This window comes from Dreissena polymorpha, chromosome 1, assembly GCF_020536995.1.
Source record: "Dreissena polymorpha isolate Duluth1 chromosome 1, UMN_Dpol_1.0, whole genome shotgun sequence".
NCBI lineage: Eukaryota > Metazoa > Mollusca > Bivalvia > Myida > Dreissenidae > Dreissena > Dreissena polymorpha.
Genome location: NC_068355.1, coordinates 18,651,209 through 18,672,528, shown reverse-complemented (window position 1 = coordinate 18,672,528; position 21,320 = coordinate 18,651,209). Strand labels below are relative to the sequence as shown.

Genomic DNA, 21,320 nt, shown 5'->3' with positions numbered 1-21,320 from the left:
AAACGTTTCAACGTTCGTATTTAATTACAATAGACACAGTTGAACCATGAAAGAGTATCGTCAAGGGCTAAACATGATCACACTAATCGTCATACCACATATTTTATGATGTATGAAACCAGCGTATATTCGGTGAATTGTGTGCGACGGTAAGAGCCAATGCCTGTCAAAATAGTAACCTTAGCTGTAAGTGGTCCTTATAACTGGGTTTATGCACATAACAGCAATGTAGGTCTTTCAATAAAAGGGTATTTATTTCTAAAATGCCATTAATGATCATGGGCCCCTTCTTCAATTTCTTACGAACGTTGTTTTTATGTAAGAATTGTTAAGAAAGTTCAGAAGTAACAAAAATAAAGAAATTACAAAAAGAAAAACAAGTAATCATCAACTGGACTCGAACCACTGACCCTTGGAGTAAAAGGCTAACACTTTATCTACTCGGCCATCCGTGCTCGCTAAGAGCATGGTGTATTTTATTCTTTATTTAAGCAATATATAAATATATGTATATATATATCACAAAATATAACGATAATAATATAACTCTCCAAATTATTCAATCGTTTCGCTTGTGTAACGGTTTATAATTTTTAGGTTTTTAAATAGTCAAAAGATGCATATAATTGATATTTTAGGGCATATATAATGTTCAGTACTACTGTTTCCTCGCTAATATCATAACATAAACGAAATTTTGAAATTCCGAAAAAAAAATTTTCGATTTTGTTAATTTACAAAAACGTGAAAAGGTTTATTCTATTTAACTGTTTTATTTCTGCCGTAATTAAGCAACATATAGAGGACATTTGTTCATGTCAGTGTAAGATCGTTTGTTATTTCACGAGTGATCTTAAAAAATATATTTTCACGAGTTGCGCAGCCACGAGTGAAAATATTATTTTTCTATGATCACTAGTGAAATAACAAACGATCTTACACTGACATGAACGAATTTTCTGTTTCTTTTATGCCCCGTTTTCAAGAAAATAATTAACAGCTGTTTCTCTTTTGCTTAAAAGTTACCCTTTCTTGGAGTTTCTCCCGTGGCGTGCCTCAATACATTGATATGACGTCATTCTTTGACGAAATGACGTCATTTTGTTGACGAAATTAATTCATTATTCCAGGGATATTCTTCAGTTTAAGTCTTTTAAAATGTAAATAATCGGTAAAAAAGCATAAAACTTATAGAAAACGTGTTGAATTAGTTGGAATATCGATTTTGTTTCACTCGTGATCATAGAAAAAATTTAAACAATGATATAAACCAGGGAAGTACATCTTGCTATGATTATCTAAAAATAGAAAAAGGAATTCCGACAATGTGTTCTTTTAATCGGTGAAAAGAACAATTGTGTTATTTCCACTGCCGTTATTTCACCGCAGAAATGTCATATTTTATCATTAGGTATAAAAGAAACTAATATATTTGATCTTGGCAAGTTGTGAATCTGTCAAAACAGCATATAATTACAAATATGCACAATTTGGCAAATACATTGTGCCTATTCAAAACGAGACAAAACATGCAACATGACTTAAAATATAAAAAGGATCAAAGCAGGGGTCACAGCTTAGAAGGGTCATTGCAAAGCATTTGGGATTTTAACTGGTTTGAAGGCGCTCCAAGCCTTACACTTAGCCCAGCAATTATTACTTTACATACACTACAACAAACACATAACAGAGAAGACCGAAATAACTCAAAAAGATCAATTCCAGGGTCAATTTCTTGACAGGGTTATTGTAATATTAATGAACACAATTTAAATATTCAACATCTATAGTTTTATGTGTTCGTATTCTAAAATAATATAAAAAATACATGTCATACAAATATTCGGAATTATGCTGATTCCTTATTTATAACGTTTTTATCTGTTTGAATTATTATAATTTAAAAAACCAATAAATAAACATGAAATTAATAAATGTACAATTAAACAAATAACTAATCATAAATGTCTCCTTATCGTTACTACAATATTTAATCTCTACAAATACTTCTGATAATAGTAGAAACATTAACAGCAATTAAAATGTTAGCCATTCATTAATAGTTAGTTTAAGTACTTATGTTAATATGCTCCAATTGCAAAAGTAGGATTTATGACAAAACATTTACTATAATTATACGTTTAATAATAGTAACCACAACAAACACAACGAAAAAAAATGTTTATGTTAATGATAATGCTCATAATAATGATAATAGTAATCAAAGTCCTTAGTCAGGCTAGTGAGGGAATTATGTTTATTATTTCATCACTTAGCATCAAACTTCATATGTAAAAATCTGTACCACGAATCAATGAGTACTTTCAATCTTACAGTATAATACATTACAAAACTTTGATATTCTAGTTACCCTTGCGAGTAACAGACGTTAAATCGACCTTAAAAAACACGTCAAACGTAAAACATACATGCAAAACATAGATCAGATATTTTCTTAAAAACAATGCGTTATGGCAGTTAACTAACTTATATAAAATATGCAGTAAGCATTTTTTTATTGGGCTTCTTACCGACCACACTAGGTCTGTCTTTACCTTTGATGCATCTGGACTTAAAGAGACAGTCAACCAGATTGACGAAAAAAAGAAAAGATCTAAAATACTAAAAATATGAACTTTCTTTGAAGTAATGTAATATACCAGTCGTGATATTCTATTCAATATAACCTAATAATTGTAAAAAAACGGTATTTTAAAACTTCTTTTTTTCGTCAATCTGGTTGACGGTCCCTTTAAGATGTGACCATAAAGTACGCAAAGTCTCGTACAAGGCGTATGATAAGGTATACATTCAATTCGCTCCGAGTGTTTTCAAAAATAAACACGTTTTCTGAATTGTTTACAATCGGACAATTATTTAGTGAAATAGCCGACATTTTCCTTCATAAGAACCGATGGCATGTCAGAATTTATTAAATCATTGTCGGTGGTCAGTTACTTCAATTTGATTGCTCTGCTTTGAGTAAAGGTATGGCTGTTTCAGTTTATATCTCGTTATATATTGTTATAAATCGTCTAAACCTTTAGTTCAATTCAATACAATACAATTCAATCTCTTTAGCTGTCCCAACCTTTTGCCATATGCTTTACATCTGCATCCAGGTCTCGGCGCCAGGTGTTTCTAGGCCGCTCTCTCTTCCTCTTCCCAATGGGTTGCACATGAAATATTACCATGTCGTTTTGAAAAGAAACGTTTAATTAAACATGTAAAATGTCAAGCAAATAAAACGTCGACTTATATCCTAGAACTGAGCACTGAATATCACGCGTTTATAAATAGCATTAAGATATTAAAATACTGCCATTCATCATTAAATAATGCTGTAAATGTGTTGATTATGTCAATCTTGTTTAGCCCGTGAACGACAATAAGATGCAATTGCAGTGTTCAGACTGTCAACAATGGTGAGCTGGGCATATACCGTGTCCCTAATTTTAGCACATGCGCGCATAATAAATATATTAGACTGGACAATGGCCATGCCGTCAGATAAGCACTTAAGGTAGTCGTGAAGACTCAGCGATGACCTGTAAATAAACACTGACATACACACAAGTCCATGTCGCTAATATGGCAGTGTCAAAGATTCTTTGACATCGTTTGACTCAAAATGATTCGAATGACTTGACAGTTGTATAATAATGACGAGTGTGAATAGTCATGGCTTTCTAGTGTACGCTGCCACGAGTGATTTCAATCGATTTAAATACAAGTGACTGAGACTGTTGGTACTTACTCCAATGTTACATGTAAGTATTAAACTATAATTTGGATTGACCGATCCAATGCGGTGATACCAGCGTTAATGTATGCTTAATATCACAGTGTGTGTATGTACAAGAAATGCACTTTTGATATTTCTGGTGTTTCATGTTTCGTATATATTTTAATCAGAATTGAGCTAATCTAAGAAAACAACTACTACATTTTATCATATTGAATACAATAGAATATCGCAAATTTCACTTTATCCAATGAAATTAAACGCTTAACTTTCAAGTACATTAAAAAAATAAAACGGGAGCTTTATCTCACAACGTGCGAATTTAACTCGCCTTAATCATCAAGATAATTTTAATCTTACGTTGAAATGGCGAAACAGGCTTAATAAAGATAGCGTTTTAACAGAAAACAACATAATTAATATTTATACTGATTGCTAATGTGTCTGGAATTTCGAGCATATTTGCCTATACAGTTGTACAAAACGGACAAAACGTGTGAAAAAGTATATCTTATGGTACATGTAGTACCATACTTAAAATTAATAACTAATGCGATACATATTATAAATAAGACACTGATTTCGTAAGAAATTGTAGTTCTCTGCATATGAGAACGATAAAAAAGAAAAGCATTTAAAAAAATGAATAATTACGAAATTAACTCTTTTCTTGAAATGATTGTACAAATATTTGCACAAGAAATGAGACTATTTACGTGGTCAATCTAATAGCCGCATCGTCGATTTCCATTGCTTGAAGACGATCATTTTTTCTCGTGCATATACACGATACTCGAGTCTCAAAGCGGACTCTATTAGATACTGAAAATGTAACTCTAGATGCATCGGACAGTTAGGTAATATATAATAACAATTGATTTACTTTGTTTTCAATTAATTCAGCAATTGCATATTTATTTAATTGTACAAATGCAAAAAATGCAAAATAAGTCAAAAAAATGATAATCTGATAATAAACAAAACATTGCATATGAATTATTTCTGAGATACTTATGCAGAACATACAAGGCATACCGATTGAGTAAATAGCGTATATTCATATTTAAAATTTCATCCTTAAAGCCGTTTCACAAAAACAGAGTCTGCATTCATGATTTACTTGCCGTTGATAGAATCAGTTTCATTAATCACCCTGATACCATCGACGGGTCTTCTGGCGTTGTGTGGAAATTATGTTGCGTAAACATCTGCTTAATCCTCCGGTGCACTAAAGATTGATATGGGTTAAACGTGTGTTGATTTGACGATTTTTTTATAATTTTCGTTAGGGATTAAATTGTATTGAATACATGTTGTTAAAATACAAATGTCAATTTATTGTAAGGCTGTCTTTTTTAATGATATTTACATTTTACCCGAATGGTAACAATTGTCACACCTTACATGTCAATGTAGAAATAAAATATGTCGTATGGAAAAACACAGACATTATTATGTCCGTTCTCATGCCATGCTAAAATATTGTTGAGCGTGTCATATTACAACCACATGTTCCAGTAATCTCTACCATGTATGACAGTCGTATAAACGTTGGTACAAGAAACTAATGCAGAAGGTAGTTGTCATGATATTGTCAAATATACAGAAACATTTAAATACACATGGCATAGTTATGCTTTGTTCATATGTTGTTTATTAGCAGTTAAATTAACATTTTAGCTTCCCTGGGACATTGAGAATAGTATACTTAACTTGCAAATGTGAGGAGTAACACGTGTTAATTCTTTCAAAATCGTAAAATGACAAATAATGGTTCATTCACAAAATGAGCATTTAACTGAAATAAAGCTTACAATTTTGTAACCGGACTCAATATTTAAATTGAAGAAACAATTTGTATATATGTGAACCGCATACTGTATGCTATACATTTAGGTAATTATAGTTATGTACTGCTTTTTCAACATTTATGTCGTCAGTTCTCGAACCCGGGACCTCCCGCTATCAAGGCCTATCGATCGCGCTAAAGTTCGGTACCATGACTCAAAATCGATAACGAGTTCCAACATGTTGGATGAGAATGTCACGGTACCAAACGCAAGCGGGATTGGTGATAAGAGCGGTCCGTTAAGCTAACTTGGTATAGCACTCGGCACGTTAGCAGGGTTCGACGGTCTAGCTGCACACTTTTCACCACCCGGCGGGCAAAAGTCCAATATCTGAAGAGAACTCAAGGGTCTGCACCTCAATGTAAGGTATGACGCTTCAGTGGAAAATATGTGTTCAGATAAATGTTCAGACGACTGGATTCTATATTTTTACATGCATAGGGTCTTAAATGATGAAACCATTAAGTATTATTTAAAAAATATATTTTCACAATATATATTGTGTTATGTCGCAAGCAATCGACGACGACTTCATTTTCGCACATTTCCCGCCAATCAATAAACCATCCTGGGGCATTTTAATTCGTTCGTTTCCTTTAAAAGTAAGTGTTGCCAGAAAAAAAGTCAGTGTTTGGCACGCATGATAAAAATTTTAATTTTCAACAAAAATGATTTATTATGGTAAATTAGTTCACTGTGCAATAACGGTCTCGGATTTCATTCATGTGCAGTTTGTTTGTAACAAATATGTCATGTTGACATAGATAGACGATATTACTATATTACAATTACTGAACAAAGCGAAAGGTTTAACACGGCGCCACAAAATGTTTGAACATGATGATGACGTGGTTATTTTACTAAATTTAGTACATGCTATGTATTTGTGTGAATTTCCACTTGATTTTGTCCTTTGGAGAGCATATAAACGTCAAAAAGCGTGCTCATTTATCTTTTACCTTACGTCTAAACAATAAGAAACGAAGTTAATATGCGAGTGCGATTAGAAAGAGCAGACCTGAATGAAAGCAGGCCAGATACTTATATTCGAGTTTTGCACCATACATTTGTGAAGGTTTAAGTACATACATGTTCGAGTGTGACCATTTTAACAAATAAAAATTAAACACGCAATGCGGATTTGGATTTTTAAGAGTACAAATCACCCAATCCGTGTAATGTTTCCATTATATTTCACATACTAGAATTTGGAGCGCCATATGTTACGTGATCTGTTCATGCCATTTGTTACATGATCATTCTTACTTTTGGAAGAGAAGCAAACTGTATACGAATGAATTGTGTTTGTGTCGTATTGATGTATTGGCTCTTTTCAATTCACACCTGTGATAACTTTCCCAAGTCCTTTTACGAGTACGAAATGATGCGATTATATACAATTTGAGATAGATAATATACAAACATTGAGACATAACATTTCATCAAGATTAGTTATGTTTAGTTTCAGGCTTTTTTAATTATATTCATCAGTTCATAACATAGTCGTGTTGTGCATCAAGGTTGTCAAAAGACTGGTTTAAATTTCCTTTCCAGTTTTAAAATATTAGTGTTCATTAGAAATTTGCCATTATCCATTAATCAAGTTTAATTTGGATATGTAAGCGAATTGTTTATTTATCATTTTACCTTTTTTTATAATAGGAAATAAACGAGATGTGTTCTTCTATAAAAATAATTTCATTTGACGAAGGAAACACAAAATTAACGAGCCGTGTGGCAAGAACAGACATGTGGTTACCATATTGACGCTCTGTCTTACTTATTACATTATGTATAAATATAAAATTTATATAGAGTTTCCTACTTTGTATCATGAAATTCTCGAATAATTTGAAGTAACATTCACATAAAACTTCTTTTTGAAAAGCATGGTAATAAGAAAACATACCAATAATGTTCTGCAATGCACACGCGATGCTGAACTTTTTTTCTATTTATGTTCTATTTATATATTATTTTCTATTATATCTGCATGCACGGATCATTGCATGGAATGTTTATATGTAATCTGTATTTGAATAAACCCAGTTTCCAAGCAGTGATTTGCGTATCTAAGAAGCTAAGACATCTGCTATATTTTTCTATACCCACATGAAATGAACATGCAAAGGTGCTTGTTAAGGGGAGGGGGAACACATTTCCCACATATTTTGGTCAACTATTACTTTATCATTTCCTACATATTTTAATCAACAATGATTTTATCATTTCCTACATATTTTGATCAACAATGATGTTAACATATAGTTTATTTATTATATAAAAGAACATTAAAATTTGTTTATTTCATTTATATGGTTAAAATTGGATGAATACAAGATAATAAAGGCGTGATTATCAATCGCGTATGATCTATTTATTTAACTGTGTGTCAAAACCAAAATCGTGTTCATATAAAAATGTATTCAGCGTTCTTATTTCAAATCGATAATGTGTTTAGCATTAAGCATTTAGAATGTAAGCAAAACACCCTATCGTGTTCAAATGTTTAAACTATTCAAATATAAATCAGTGCCATTGCATTTATTAACGACGACTTGCGTTGAAAGACCAGTTATCGCCTGCCATATGATTAAAAAGACACACAGGAAATTGTCCAATATTTTAGAAAAGAAATAACACCATTATTCATCTATCTAGTTTTTCAACAAGTAAATCCTCTACTTTTATAAAATGTTTATGCCAAAGTATTGTGGCATGGTTCCGTTAAGAAGTTTCGAAAGATTGTGCCAAAGAAGTAAGAACTTGTAAGGAAGTTCAATCATCGTACATTCCGACCTCTTATCCACGAAATTAATTTTAAAGATGCTTCAAGGATGCGATGTGTAACTACAACTGATAACTATTTCTGCGAATTATGTATTGATTACAGAGACGTCAAATCGGTGTATGTGGTAAATGTTATCTGAAAGGCTATAGTGTTGGACGCATGCACACTTACACCCTTATCAGTGCATACTTAACCTTTGTAATCTTGAAACGTTAAGGTGATTGTGAAATGCCAATGATAGCACCCAGCCACTCAACTATGCAGCGATCTAAACAGAACAGTACAATTTGGTACATTACACGATGCTTTCAATCTAAAACCATTCAAGTCAAGGCTTTTATTTTTTGTTATTTAACAAATATATATGATCCTTGTTCTAGAAAAAAGTCTTCACTAATGCGGTAAACTTTTTAACAACTATAAACATGTTGGGAGAAAAAAAACTAGTGCTTCACGATCAGCATACATCAATATTTGCGGTACCAGAGTAATAAAAAGCGACTAGAATGATATTGTTGGTAATAAACGGATTTGCAGTTTGCTATTATTAATAGTATGATCATATTGTTGTTGATGTGTTTAACTTGAATTAATGTTGTTGTTTTTTAAAGCATGATTATATTAAATGTATTATCGATATGTCAAGTGTAAACAACAAATATTTTGTTGTTGTTCTTTTCATTATATAAAATTGTTAAACACAACAATTCTCGTATAAAACATGTAAAATACATATCAAAACACATGTAAATGTAATACAACACAAAAAAGGTAAATTTTACGTGTGAATTTATAAAACACTTGCTTTATATGAACACGATGAAAGACTTCAAGGTAGTGTAATCGTTTTTAAATCGGTTTCAAGTTAAGCATTTTGTAACGTTTCCTACACGCAATCACTGTCTGTATCGACGTTGCCATAACCGGCTAAAAGATTGCTGTGCGAATCCTCGGTCGGAATTCTGGTCAATCCTTTGGGAAAATCTTTCACCAAATAATTATCTGTCTGGTCCTTGAGTGTGCTGGACCCATTTCTAAACGGTCGACATCTTACAGATAAGCGACAGTGGAAACAAGACGTAAATCCGTATTTCCGCAGTATTAAGGCCACTGAGATAACAAACACTGAGCAGACCGGTATGGTCCCCAGCATCACAAGTCGCCAATGTGTCTGAAAATAAAGAACTTGTTTTGAAACATGTATCACCAGTCAGCAAGAAAACGTGTATATTAAATGTTATGAAATTACTGATTGTGACTACGTGTAAGCATGTAACTTCATATCAAACTCTTTCTTAGAATAAAGGTGTACTTCATGTGCGTAAAATATCGTCCTCGATTAGCATGTGAAGTCCGCTATAAATGCATATTTCTGTTTAAGAAAGTCTCTATTAAGCAAACAACCAGTTAAGGCGGAGAATGTCGCCTCTTATTGCGCGGACTGCACAGGCTAACCTTGGACGATCCTTTATGCGCATGCATTAAGTCGCGTTTCCCCAGAAAAAGCCTCAAACACTTGGAAATGAAAACGTCATACAAACAATCGCGCATCTGTATCATCAATGTGACGAAAATAATAAAGCTTTTTGGTAGGTACACATTTTACATAAAACACTGTTTCTTTTATGAAGGAACAATGTTCTGGTAACAGCGTTTATTACTGTTATGATGGATATTACCTTCATAATATATGAAACATTGGTCCAGGTGTTGGTCGTGTTTGTACATAAACCATGGCGACATGATGCTCCATTGATGGTTTTGTTAATGCTCCCGTCTGCGGATGAATTACTGTAACAAACAGAACAAGAAATAAAAAATAAAAGTTATACACTGTTTGTACACATTTAAAAATGAAAGTTATACACTGTTTTTACACATTTAAACATGAAAGTTATAAACTGTTTTTACACATTTAGCATATGGCGGCATATTTAAAATGTTAGCTTTTTTTAAGATTGTGTTTCTATTGCTTTAATATTAAGATTTTAAGCACTTCATATATGGTGTTGAAATTACACCTTTTACACTCTCTTTAAACTATTGAATGAGATGGAATAGAACAAGTCATCGCTTTATATACTATTTTATATAAAATATATTACACAAAAGTATACCTATTATTCGTGTTGTATTTCAATGAGCAACCTTTCTCTTTTTCATAGGAGTGACATCCGTCGTCAAGGTAACAGACAGTCCCACAATCACACTCCTCTCCTCCCTCTATCAGGCCATTACCGCAAACCGACCGTGTTTGTTCTAATAATGCAAATTAAACTGACCGTAGAAGTCGTGTTTTTAGTTTTAATACGCGTACGATAATACTATTGAGAAATATTTTCAAATAGCGAAACTTCATTTTGTTTAATATAGTTATACATTTTGGAAATGCTTAAACAATGTCACAATACAGGAAATAAACTATATCGCATGATTTATTAGAAACTAAGCTTTGAATATTGAATTTTAACTTGAAGCATTTGAATTGATGTATATCTTTGCGATCCTTTGAAATACATTTATTGACTACTAATAAACAAAATTGACATTAATACAATAGGATATACTGTATCTTAGTTTTATAGAAACCTATTGCGGAAAAGTAACATAAATTATATTGAGTTGAAGGGTGTGAAAACAATGACAGTCATACCTTCAAAACACGATGTTCGACTAGAATCAGACAGGATCTTCGTAATGCTGTCCACGCTACACGGAGAGAGACGATAATGATTGGGATCCTTTCCATCAACAGTTACATTATGCATGAGGAAAATCGCGCCATCCATGAGGGGTTTGCACGAGGTCGTATCTGTATCATGCTGAACAAAAATAGACTTATGAATTTAAGTGTCATTCTAAAAGTCAAAGTTTTTCAAGAATATTAGGATGTAAGTGTATCTAAAGCGTAAAATAAGTCGTGATTCATACAGTATAGCACTTTGTTGAATATAATATAGACTCATTTAAAACTTACTATGAAAATCAAGTAAAGTATCCAATGCGATTTTCTCTAACTAATTAACTAATTTATAGCAAACTGCTGCGTGTTAAAAAGTAAGGTTTATTGGTTTCATACGTATTTGTATGTACCTGTCTTATAAATAAGACTTCATTTTGCTATTACTCGATGTAACTTTGTTGGTTTTGTTATGTGCTTTTGTCTTGATTATAAGGTATTAGCATAAACCTGAGTAAGGTACCGATGCTGAAAATCTAAGCGGTATTTGCTTGTGTTTGGTCATGTTTTTACCTTTATTATAATTCATTTGCGAATAATGTTGTGCCTTGAATTGTGAACGTACCTTCGCTCCAAGGCTATGAGCTACTTCATGTGCCAGAACAAGATGTGTCAGGGTACTGGGCTTGTATGGATTCTCCGCATCTCTGTACAGGTTCACATAGGCAAAGTTGTGTTCTTTGCACACGCCTTCGGAGGAGGTTCCTAAACATCAACCAATTAAAGGTAAGTAGAATGTTATCCCCATGTGCATGATTACAAAGTATTGTGTGTATGTTTGATCTTATATAATAAATTTCCGAGCAATAAATAAAAACAAATAAACCAATTAGACAGTCGTGAATGTAAATAGCAGGGAAAAAAAGGTTTTATTTGGAAACATACAATACTTCAACAAGTACCACCTAATTGATGCATTCAGAATAAGATTTATTTTTGAAATCATAGAAAAAATATGGAAAGATTGACATCATTCATACATAGACATTATTCTACATGAATTCTAAATTTTCAAGTAACGTTTGATGCCCACCAATTTCGGCTCCCATCGCCAACCCGTTTACTGGAATATTTCCATCTTCGCTCTTTTTGTGAAGTTTTCTACTAGTAAACAGCACAGAGAGGCAGTATTGGCCGTGTCTGTTGCTAAAGTAGTCGTCGTGAAGGTAATCATCATCAATGGCAGCAGGGGTATCATAATCCGGATAATTTATTGTTGCCACTTCGTCTTTCGTTACTTGAATAGAATATCAAAACGTTTTACTTACACACAGATGAAATGTACGATGATGTTAAGCTTGAATATACAAACTAAACACTAAGCTTAATAACTTACTTGGTATTGTATATATTTTAAAAACTCTAATGAAAAAACTGACGATAGCTGCTTTGTATTGTTTTAGTTGAGATTTAACTATCCCGTAAGAGAGTAGGTAGGTGAATGCGAATGCGTCGGCCTGTTTATGTGTAAGTCCATCAACACTTGTTAGTAACCATAATTGCTAAATAAGAGTGACTGACCAGTTGGTGAGTGAGTGAATGAATGAATGAAGGAATGAATGCGTGAAATGCTGATGAGTATTATCATGAGCGTATACGACTTACGTCTTCTATATAGGACTGCATCGCCGTAGCTCTGTAGGACTTGGTGATACTCCAGTAAAGGGTTGCAGATGTTCATGGAGGTCTGGTCACACATACTGTCATTCCAGATCTGAAGAAAAGTTAGTTGGACTTTTGTTCGGTTTCGATATTAAAACCGAATGTAGTATGATTAAAGTATTTTCCAACCTGCCTAACGATTTACAGACCAATACACAAATGGTTATGTATTCAATGGCATATACACTCTAAAAACGTTTTTATAAATGTATCTAAAAATAACATGTTGTGTTTGAATATCACGTATTTGCATGCAAAACACTTATTGCTTGTGTCTTTGCTATGAACTAGAAATATCATCGGTTTACAGAAATAAAATGATCATACAGTGTATAAGAATTCGGCCAGCTACTCTAAAAAAATGAAATATTTAAAGTCTTCTCTCTTTTTTTGGAAACCACTTTAGCGTGTCTTAACGACATTATCAGATTAATTTAACGCGCTGTATAAATGTTTTTATCATTTAACACATAAATACCTTCTAAAAAGAAAACGATTAAGCAACTCGTTTTATACCTTGCAATGAACTTTTAGATGTAAGGTATACTATTTGATTGCACATACATCGACAATATTAGTGATAGCTATTTAATGCAAGGCCATTACAATAGCTTTTCATAACATTTCCAAATTTATACATTTATTATTATAATTTCAAACAGGAACATATGTACAACTGTATGTATCGTTTCTTTACTCATATCAGTCAGTTGAAAACTATCCGAGAGGACCATATTTGATAGACTTGCCGTAAAACTCAAATAATCAAAAATATTATATGCGGCCAGCATGGGGGAATAACATTGCAATATTACTGCAGGAATTTTGTTTATAAATATCCCATAAAGAAGCTCGTAAATAATTTAAATAAAAAAAACAATACCTACATTGATTTTATGAATTTTGAATTGTATATTCATGTTTTCCGTTTGTTTAGTTCCATCTGTGTTCACGGTAAATTGAACGCCTCTGAACACTTTGTTGAGAACATTTACGTGATCTAGCAACATCGCGTGAGTTTCTTGAACAGCATGTGTCTTGTTCTGAATAGGAACAAAACAGAAGCAAATATAAACAAAATAACAGAATGAAGCTCTTTTCTTCACTAGAAGAAAAGAAACCCTAAAATAGCAAGTGGTCTATAAATTATGTTAGATACCTATAGCCCAACTTTCTCCGTACAATCTAAAAAAAATGTTTATTTCAATTCGCGTGTTTGCGACCATTTCAAACCCAAAAACATGCCAAAAAAAAAAATCACAGATTATGTAACAGTAACAAATCAGAATCAGAATTTCGAAGTATTTTAATCTCATGTCTAACCAATAAACAATATGATCAGTTTTTCAAATAACACATTTTGCAAGTCACTTGAATGTCAATCGTTCAGCATTTGTTAAATATAACTCTTATATTAACGTTGGTACTTCATTGTATTTATTGTTATAGTGTATTCTAACTCTACATTTAACTCACTAACAAAACCAAGACTATTTTACTGTAAATAAAATACTAAAAAAACTAGCCATGCAAATAAGGCGTAGTTCATAAACAACCTACGTATAAGCGCATTTTGAACATTAGGCGGACATTATGACTTTTAACCAGAGTATACGGATGCAGGGGAGTATCTAAAGCTTCATTGTTTGATCATGTCCTAAGGCCCATTTTTCGCACGAAGCAGCTCTCATAATGGACCTCGCTAACACTCCTACCTGGTCATGTTTCTGCAGGACATATCTCCACACAAACGGGTCTGTAGTCAGCTCCAGTGAACACACTCGAGTCGTAAGGTTTTGATCTGCTGCCATTCCATAACTTAGAGGCGACCTGGATTTCCTTCGCAAGCCAAGTGACTGAACAAACAGGACGTTCATAACATGAACCATAACTTAAAAAAGCTGAATGAATAAAGGATTGGTTTAAAATGCAAGAACATAAAATCTTGGCCCTTGATTAATCACCAACAATGGTTCGCAATAAAAAGTTATCGATAGCTGCAAAATAAGTAATTACAGGAGAAAAAATAGAACTGTATTACTTGATGGTGGTATTTTGAGTCATGATGTTTGATAACAAAACGATATTTACTTGCTTAAAACAACATTAAATATTTGGGTTGAGACAGTTTATTACTGTTATAAAATTGCAAATATTTTTATATACTTATTGCTATTTATTATATACTTTGTTTAAAAAAACTATATGCTATTAATGTAATAATCAAATAGTTTCCGACAGTACCATTGTTTTTGATAAGAATCATTCTAAGGAATGTCCCATACACATTTAGAAACTGTATCGGCCCTACTATTTCTGATAACGCGTTATGTGTGTAGGCTAATCGGGCATTTAAATGACCTTTATCTCCAATAAAGCCATTTTCACGACGGTACGGTAAATGCAGACGTGTCTTGATAAAGATCAAAACATACAGGCAAGGATTTCAAACATATATTTGTATGGCCAAAGACCTTTTATTCCTCTTATATAATCATTTTGCAGTGCACAAAAAGAATGACATTGAAAACTAAATTATAGAATCCATCTCACAATAACATGAAAATTAAGCATACATACCTTTTCCTCCGTCATATCTGTTGAATGATGATGATGCACGCTCTCTATCGTTTTTGTTGCAAATCTAAACACACATAAAAAGAGAAAACCTATTTATGCCTAGCGTCTAGAAAAAAGGCCTTGGCAAACAGCGTAGACCCAGATGAGACGCTCATTCTCAATCTGATGCAGCGGAAGTTTAATTGTGTTTATATTTGTTGATGAGATCACGTGTCATAGGTACAACATCTTAATATTGTGATGCATTATTCTTTTGCATATTATATACACATTTGTTTTAAAAGTATTGCACATTTTACGATTCCTAAAAATACGGAAAGTTAATGTTAATTGGTCAAGATAGTCATGACTAATACTTAAACGCTGAGGATACATCATGTTAATATTGTACCAGATACAAATAGGGGAATGACATTGCTGACACGTTATAAAGACAACCACTTTTAAATGGAATCACCAATACACCTTGTAGACGTTGTTATCGAACACATACCCATTGTATATGACAGAGGGTGATGCATTCGAACGACCAGTTATACTCTCACTGCGGACGATATGGTACGTTGCAAATTCATGGATACGGATGGTTCCCTCAATATAGCTCTCATGTACAGTCAGCAGCACTACACTTCCGTCGTCATCTGAAATAAATACATTAATTATATACCTATAGGTCATCTTAATGCGATACTGGTATATGTTTGTAGTGTGGTATCAACTCACAATTCCGTATCTAGCAATGTTAAGTCCGTTTCCGAATGAAACGGTTGTAAGACCCTAACGTTCGAAAGACTTCATTAATGTACACATAATGACGTTATGATGGCATGTAAATATTTGCGTAGTTCAATCACAATGTTTTGTTTAATTTCAGAACATTTGTAAAATTGGTTTTTATTTGGCGTTTTTTATTTGTTATATGGTTTATAATCAATGGAATCTTTCATCGTTGTAGTTCCGATGGTATATATCGCACTCGTTGATTGTGATGATGTATTCCACTCGCCCTCCTTCGTCACGCACTCAACTTGTGATATTCAACACATCGAATTACCATTGTATAGACTTTTACGATAAGTAATTAATTTTGTCGGTTGCGTAGTCATGTTTACTCAAAATGTCGTAAGATTCCGCATAAAAACAGCGCTTATTTTTACTTATTTACAAATATCATCTTTATTTATATACTCAATCTGGTTTGTAAAAAATCAACTCCTCACATCACATTATTTTAATTACAATCCAGTCAGCATTCCTGCAAACATTTTCTCGTAATCTGTCCAGTTACGTCTGTTAAACTTTTGCAAGGTTCGTACTGAATTTCAATAGACATAAGTGAAACATTACACAATAAACGTCATACCACACACGCTGAAACCACTGCACATTCAGATACTTAAATTATAGGCCCTTTTTAAATGCAAACTATATGGCAACGTCAATCAGTCTTTTTGTCCGAACTTTCGGTCTCTGTTTTATTTATTGGAATGCTTACACGTATGTACTAAATGCTGACAAGACCGGACCCTAATCCCGAAATCTTTAAATTCTAAGTATCAGATAAAACTTGTTTGCACATATATTTTTATGCGAGACGATAACAGCGTCGACCTTTCTTAAAAGTTGCATAATATGTAAGAACGTCGTGGTGAAGTGGATATGGTGTCCGCCTAGCGATCGGGAGGTCACGGGTTCGATCCCCACTTTGAAAGCGTTCTTGAATCTCCCCCAAAGACACCAAATTACTGGTTCTACCCAGGCCCAAGACTCAATGAATGAACAAATTGCGTCAATGCTCCACATGAGCCCTGCAATTTAAAGGAAAGAAGAAGAGAAGACGGAATGGCCCGTATTACTGGATTTATACACATAACAGAGACAGAGGGGGTAACCAAGTGACAAACAGGTGGCCATACAGAGACACGTATTTTTCGCCCTATTGACACCCTTTATTATTTGTATTGATTGTTTAAATGCCGCTCACGATCCAGCCATATCAGCAAGAAAGTGATTAGCGTTTATTTCGTATTAATTAACGCTCTTTATCTCGACTTTATTCGCTGTGAATTTTCTTAGCGGGTGCTGAAATTTTGTTACAGCCTATTGTGTGAATATAAAATGAACTTTACTAGTTTCTCGCCCCGAGCAGAATATGACGTCATTCGTTGAAGGTTGCATCACACTAGTCCGTTTTGCTGCATGTGTGTGCGATCGATTCCGGCAATATATTTCCAGGGAAAATACCCTGTAACAATGAATGAAGTCGTAAAATTGTGACTTGAGAATTTCAAAGTTTTACCGCAAGCATTGGGAACTATGTTTAATAATACTCCTTAAAATAGCAACATTTTTATACTTCATACAAAACAATTATATTTAATAAAAAGACAAAATACAATGCCATGAAATAAGTATACTCAATTACCGTTGGAAAGCAGAAAACTCCATCATAATTCGCTCTGTGGCAGTTGCCTTTTGCAGGGTCTGCCACAACACCCCGTGGTTGTATTCCATTGGCTCGTATACGGATTCGCTCGTACTTTGAATGATACCTTGAACAAGCAGTATTTTCTTTAAATAGCATTTAGCACTTATAGCACACCATAAGTATTGCAATAACACATCGCTTGTATTTTTAAGGCATGCATTGCCGATATACTACCTGAGGCGTTTCGACCGATATACTAATATAAAACCAATAAATAAACATGAAATTTAATAAGAAACTCATTATAGTTGTTGTTTTTTTATCGCAACTACAATAGTTTATCTATAAAGTATATATCAATACTTAAATGTTATAAAAGTTATTTCGCAATGGCTGATTTATCTGTATTGTTCATTCTACGTTCATTTTTTTTACTTCTTACACGAAAACCTTTTCGAATTGATTGCAGATGCATTTATCGCTTAATTATACCATTCAATGCGTAATCCAAAATCGGCAACAATTGACGCGTTGGTAATAGCGTAAATGATCAGTGATAAGCATGTTGCTGTAAAACGATATTGTAATTGGTTGAAATAGTATAAAGAGGATATTTGTTTGCGTTCGGGGTGCGACCATGACTTTATGTTCTCAGTAAAGTAAAAATATGTGTCTCGCTCTGGGAAAACTGTTCTAAATGAATGTGCGTAAAGTGTCATCCCAGATTAGCCTGTGCAGTCCGCACAGGCTAATCAGGGACGACACTTTCCGCCTTAACTGGATTTTCATGTAGAAGAGACTACCTTTAAACGATAAATACAATAAAAGCGGAAAGTGTCATCCCTGATTAGCCTGTACGGACTGCACAGGCTAATCTGGGATGAAACTTTACGCACATGTATTAAGCCCCGTTTTCTCGGAACGCGACTCTTATGATTTTTTCACGAACGCTTGAGATAAACACGATCATAAATTTGCTGGTATGATTATGGTTAACAACCAAGGCGCATAATATTAGCAGAAATCTAATAATGAGTTTTATCCTGCATTGATGTTTGTGTATATATTATCCGAAATATATTAAATGCAATAGATATCGCATATATGTAACCATGTATATTTGAATGCAATTCATAACAATCATTTCATCACAAAACATATTACATCGTCAAGCATGTTGTTTATTAACGAATTGAATGTATGCCTAAATTACAGACGAGCATGTCACAAATGCAATTTATTGTTCCTCTCGCTTACAAGCATACTCCATTCGCACATTTTTGCAAATAATAAGGTCATTTGCGAGTCAAGGCTCTGTTGTTACAGTTTTTTTTTCTTCAAACTTTCACAGGTCTTAATTCTCATGATGTTTTTTATATGACTTATTTAAAGAGGTCTTTAATGCTTTATGAAACAACATTGATTCAACGGATTATTACAGATCTATGATCCTTGTCCGCAATTCGATACAAATAGATGTAAACACGTGATGTAAAGTAAGGTCTACTGTATCCTTTCACCAAAAACAAGCATAGTAATAATGGTTAAAAAATGCAACCGCGCCCGTGAGTAAATACTAAATTTGTTACAGAAAAGAACATTTTTTAAATGAATGCGCTTCGGTGCATCACATGTCTGAATATTTCTCTTGGTGAGTGCCGACGATTATACAGGGTCGTTAAATATATATATGCGCTCTCGACCTATACTTGTACTGCTCAGCATTACACTGTGCAAGGTCAGTATGAAGCAGTAGAATAAAAAGCCCATTAAAAACATGTTCACATTCATTATATTCGATCAGTCTTTTTTTGAAAGCAGCGATTAAACATCATTGCTATAATATGATCAAGCTGAACTGAAGATAAACTTGTTTGTTAATTATTTTCGGCTTATGCATGAAATGTTACATATAACAAACATGGAATACAAGGCCTCTTTGACTACATGTAGATAGAATAAACGTCAAATCAAACATTAAATACTTTACATACTAATTTAAAACGAAAATGTGAAATAATGTGCATCGCGTAATTGTAAAACAATCTTTTTTAATCGGTGTGAATGCATTACGAAGATCAAATACCGTATTGGCCAAATGGGGTTTAAATACTGAAAACATCCGGTTTTAAGTCTTTTTTATATTTCCAGACATTGTAATAAAGCAACAGATCGTTTTTAGCGCGATTACATTTCTGTATTTATAATGCGTAAAGTAAAAATGTTAAATAGTCTTGCCGAAATGTTTATTTTACAAATTTGTTCATTATATGTAAGATTTTCCAAATAATCGTAACCACAGATAATCACATGAATATTCATCTTAAAACAAAATCAGTAAATAAGAAAATAAATATTTAAAGGAGCGAAATAATGCATGGACATTTGATGATTGTTTGAATAATTATAATAATAATAATAATAATAATAATAATAAGAGTAATAATAATAATAATGAGTAATAATAATAATGAATGAAGAAGAAGAAGAAGAAGAATGAAGAAGAAGAAGAAGAAGAAGAAGAAGAAGATGATGATGATGAAGAAGAAGAAGAAGAAGAAGAAGAAGAAGAAAAAGAAGAAGAATAATAATAGGAAGAAGAACAGTAGTAGTAATAATAATAATATAATAATTATAATAATAATAATAATAATAATAATAATAAAAATAATAATAATAATAATAATATTAATAGTAATAACAATAATAATAATAATAATAATAATAATAATAATAATGATGATGAACTCAAACACGCTATGCGTATTGTTCTTTTATATGCAGAGTCCTAGTCAACTATGTACAAGACAAATTTAAATAAAAATAACTTTATCTAGAAATACGTTCCAACCTGCAAAGGTTTCCGCGAGTATCGCAACAAGATGCATAAATCTCAGTGTGTTTAATAATCCCATGTTTCAGTCCTAACTTATGCGGCGACGCTCGTCATTGTGTATCACCTCCGTTTAAAGAATCCGCTTATATCCTCTCCAATCCCTATAAACCACCCACGATTATCCGGTTTCTTTACTTTCGGCGAATACTTGATAAAGTACGAAAGAGCTTCAAACTGCACTTCTGTCTTATCGCTGTGCGCAATAAGTATGTAAGTTTATATGAAACGTCGCGAGTGAATTACATACAGTACACCTGAATGAAATCGCCCGATGGATTTAACCTTCCTCTGTACGAGATCTGTTGTATAAACATTAAACATAACATATTGCATGTACAGAAACAGCGAATCACATAACTCGTTTTATATCAGATATATGCTTGATATATATGTATAAATGGATATAGTAATGTTATCATTAACAGTGATTGTGTTCTATGAACATATTCATTATTTGCAAAGCCAGGGTTTTACTGGCGACTACAATTCGACGAATAGTTAAGCTGATGTAACATGAACATCACTGTCTGTATAATTTCATTGAAAAATATGGGCCGTGCTCTGTGAAAAGAGGGTTTAATGCATGTTCTTAAAGTGTCCATCCAGACTAGCTTGTGCAGTCCGCACA

The 21,320-nt window shown here is 33.0% G+C and overlaps 1 protein-coding gene across 1 annotated transcript; it reads right to left on the bottom strand.

Moving 5' to 3' along the window:
• Positions 1-8,752: 8,752 nt before the first annotated feature.
• Positions 8,753-20,905, bottom strand: LOC127865325 (disintegrin and metalloproteinase domain-containing protein 10 homolog). Its single transcript, XM_052405325.1, has 14 exons — positions 20,648-20,905; positions 17,794-17,920; positions 17,498-17,613; positions 15,862-16,009; positions 15,369-15,432; positions 14,504-14,644; positions 13,676-13,831; positions 12,732-12,840; positions 12,160-12,363; positions 11,692-11,831; positions 11,040-11,208; positions 10,504-10,645; positions 10,066-10,177; positions 8,753-9,557 (listed from the first exon to the last, which is right to left on the bottom strand). The coding sequence occupies exons 1-14, from the start codon at positions 20,709-20,711 to the stop codon at positions 9,273-9,275; spliced, it is 1,977 nt and encodes a 658-aa protein (XP_052261285.1). The 5' UTR covers positions 20,712-20,905; the 3' UTR covers positions 8,753-9,272.
• Between the last annotated feature and the right edge of the window lie 415 nt (positions 20,906-21,320).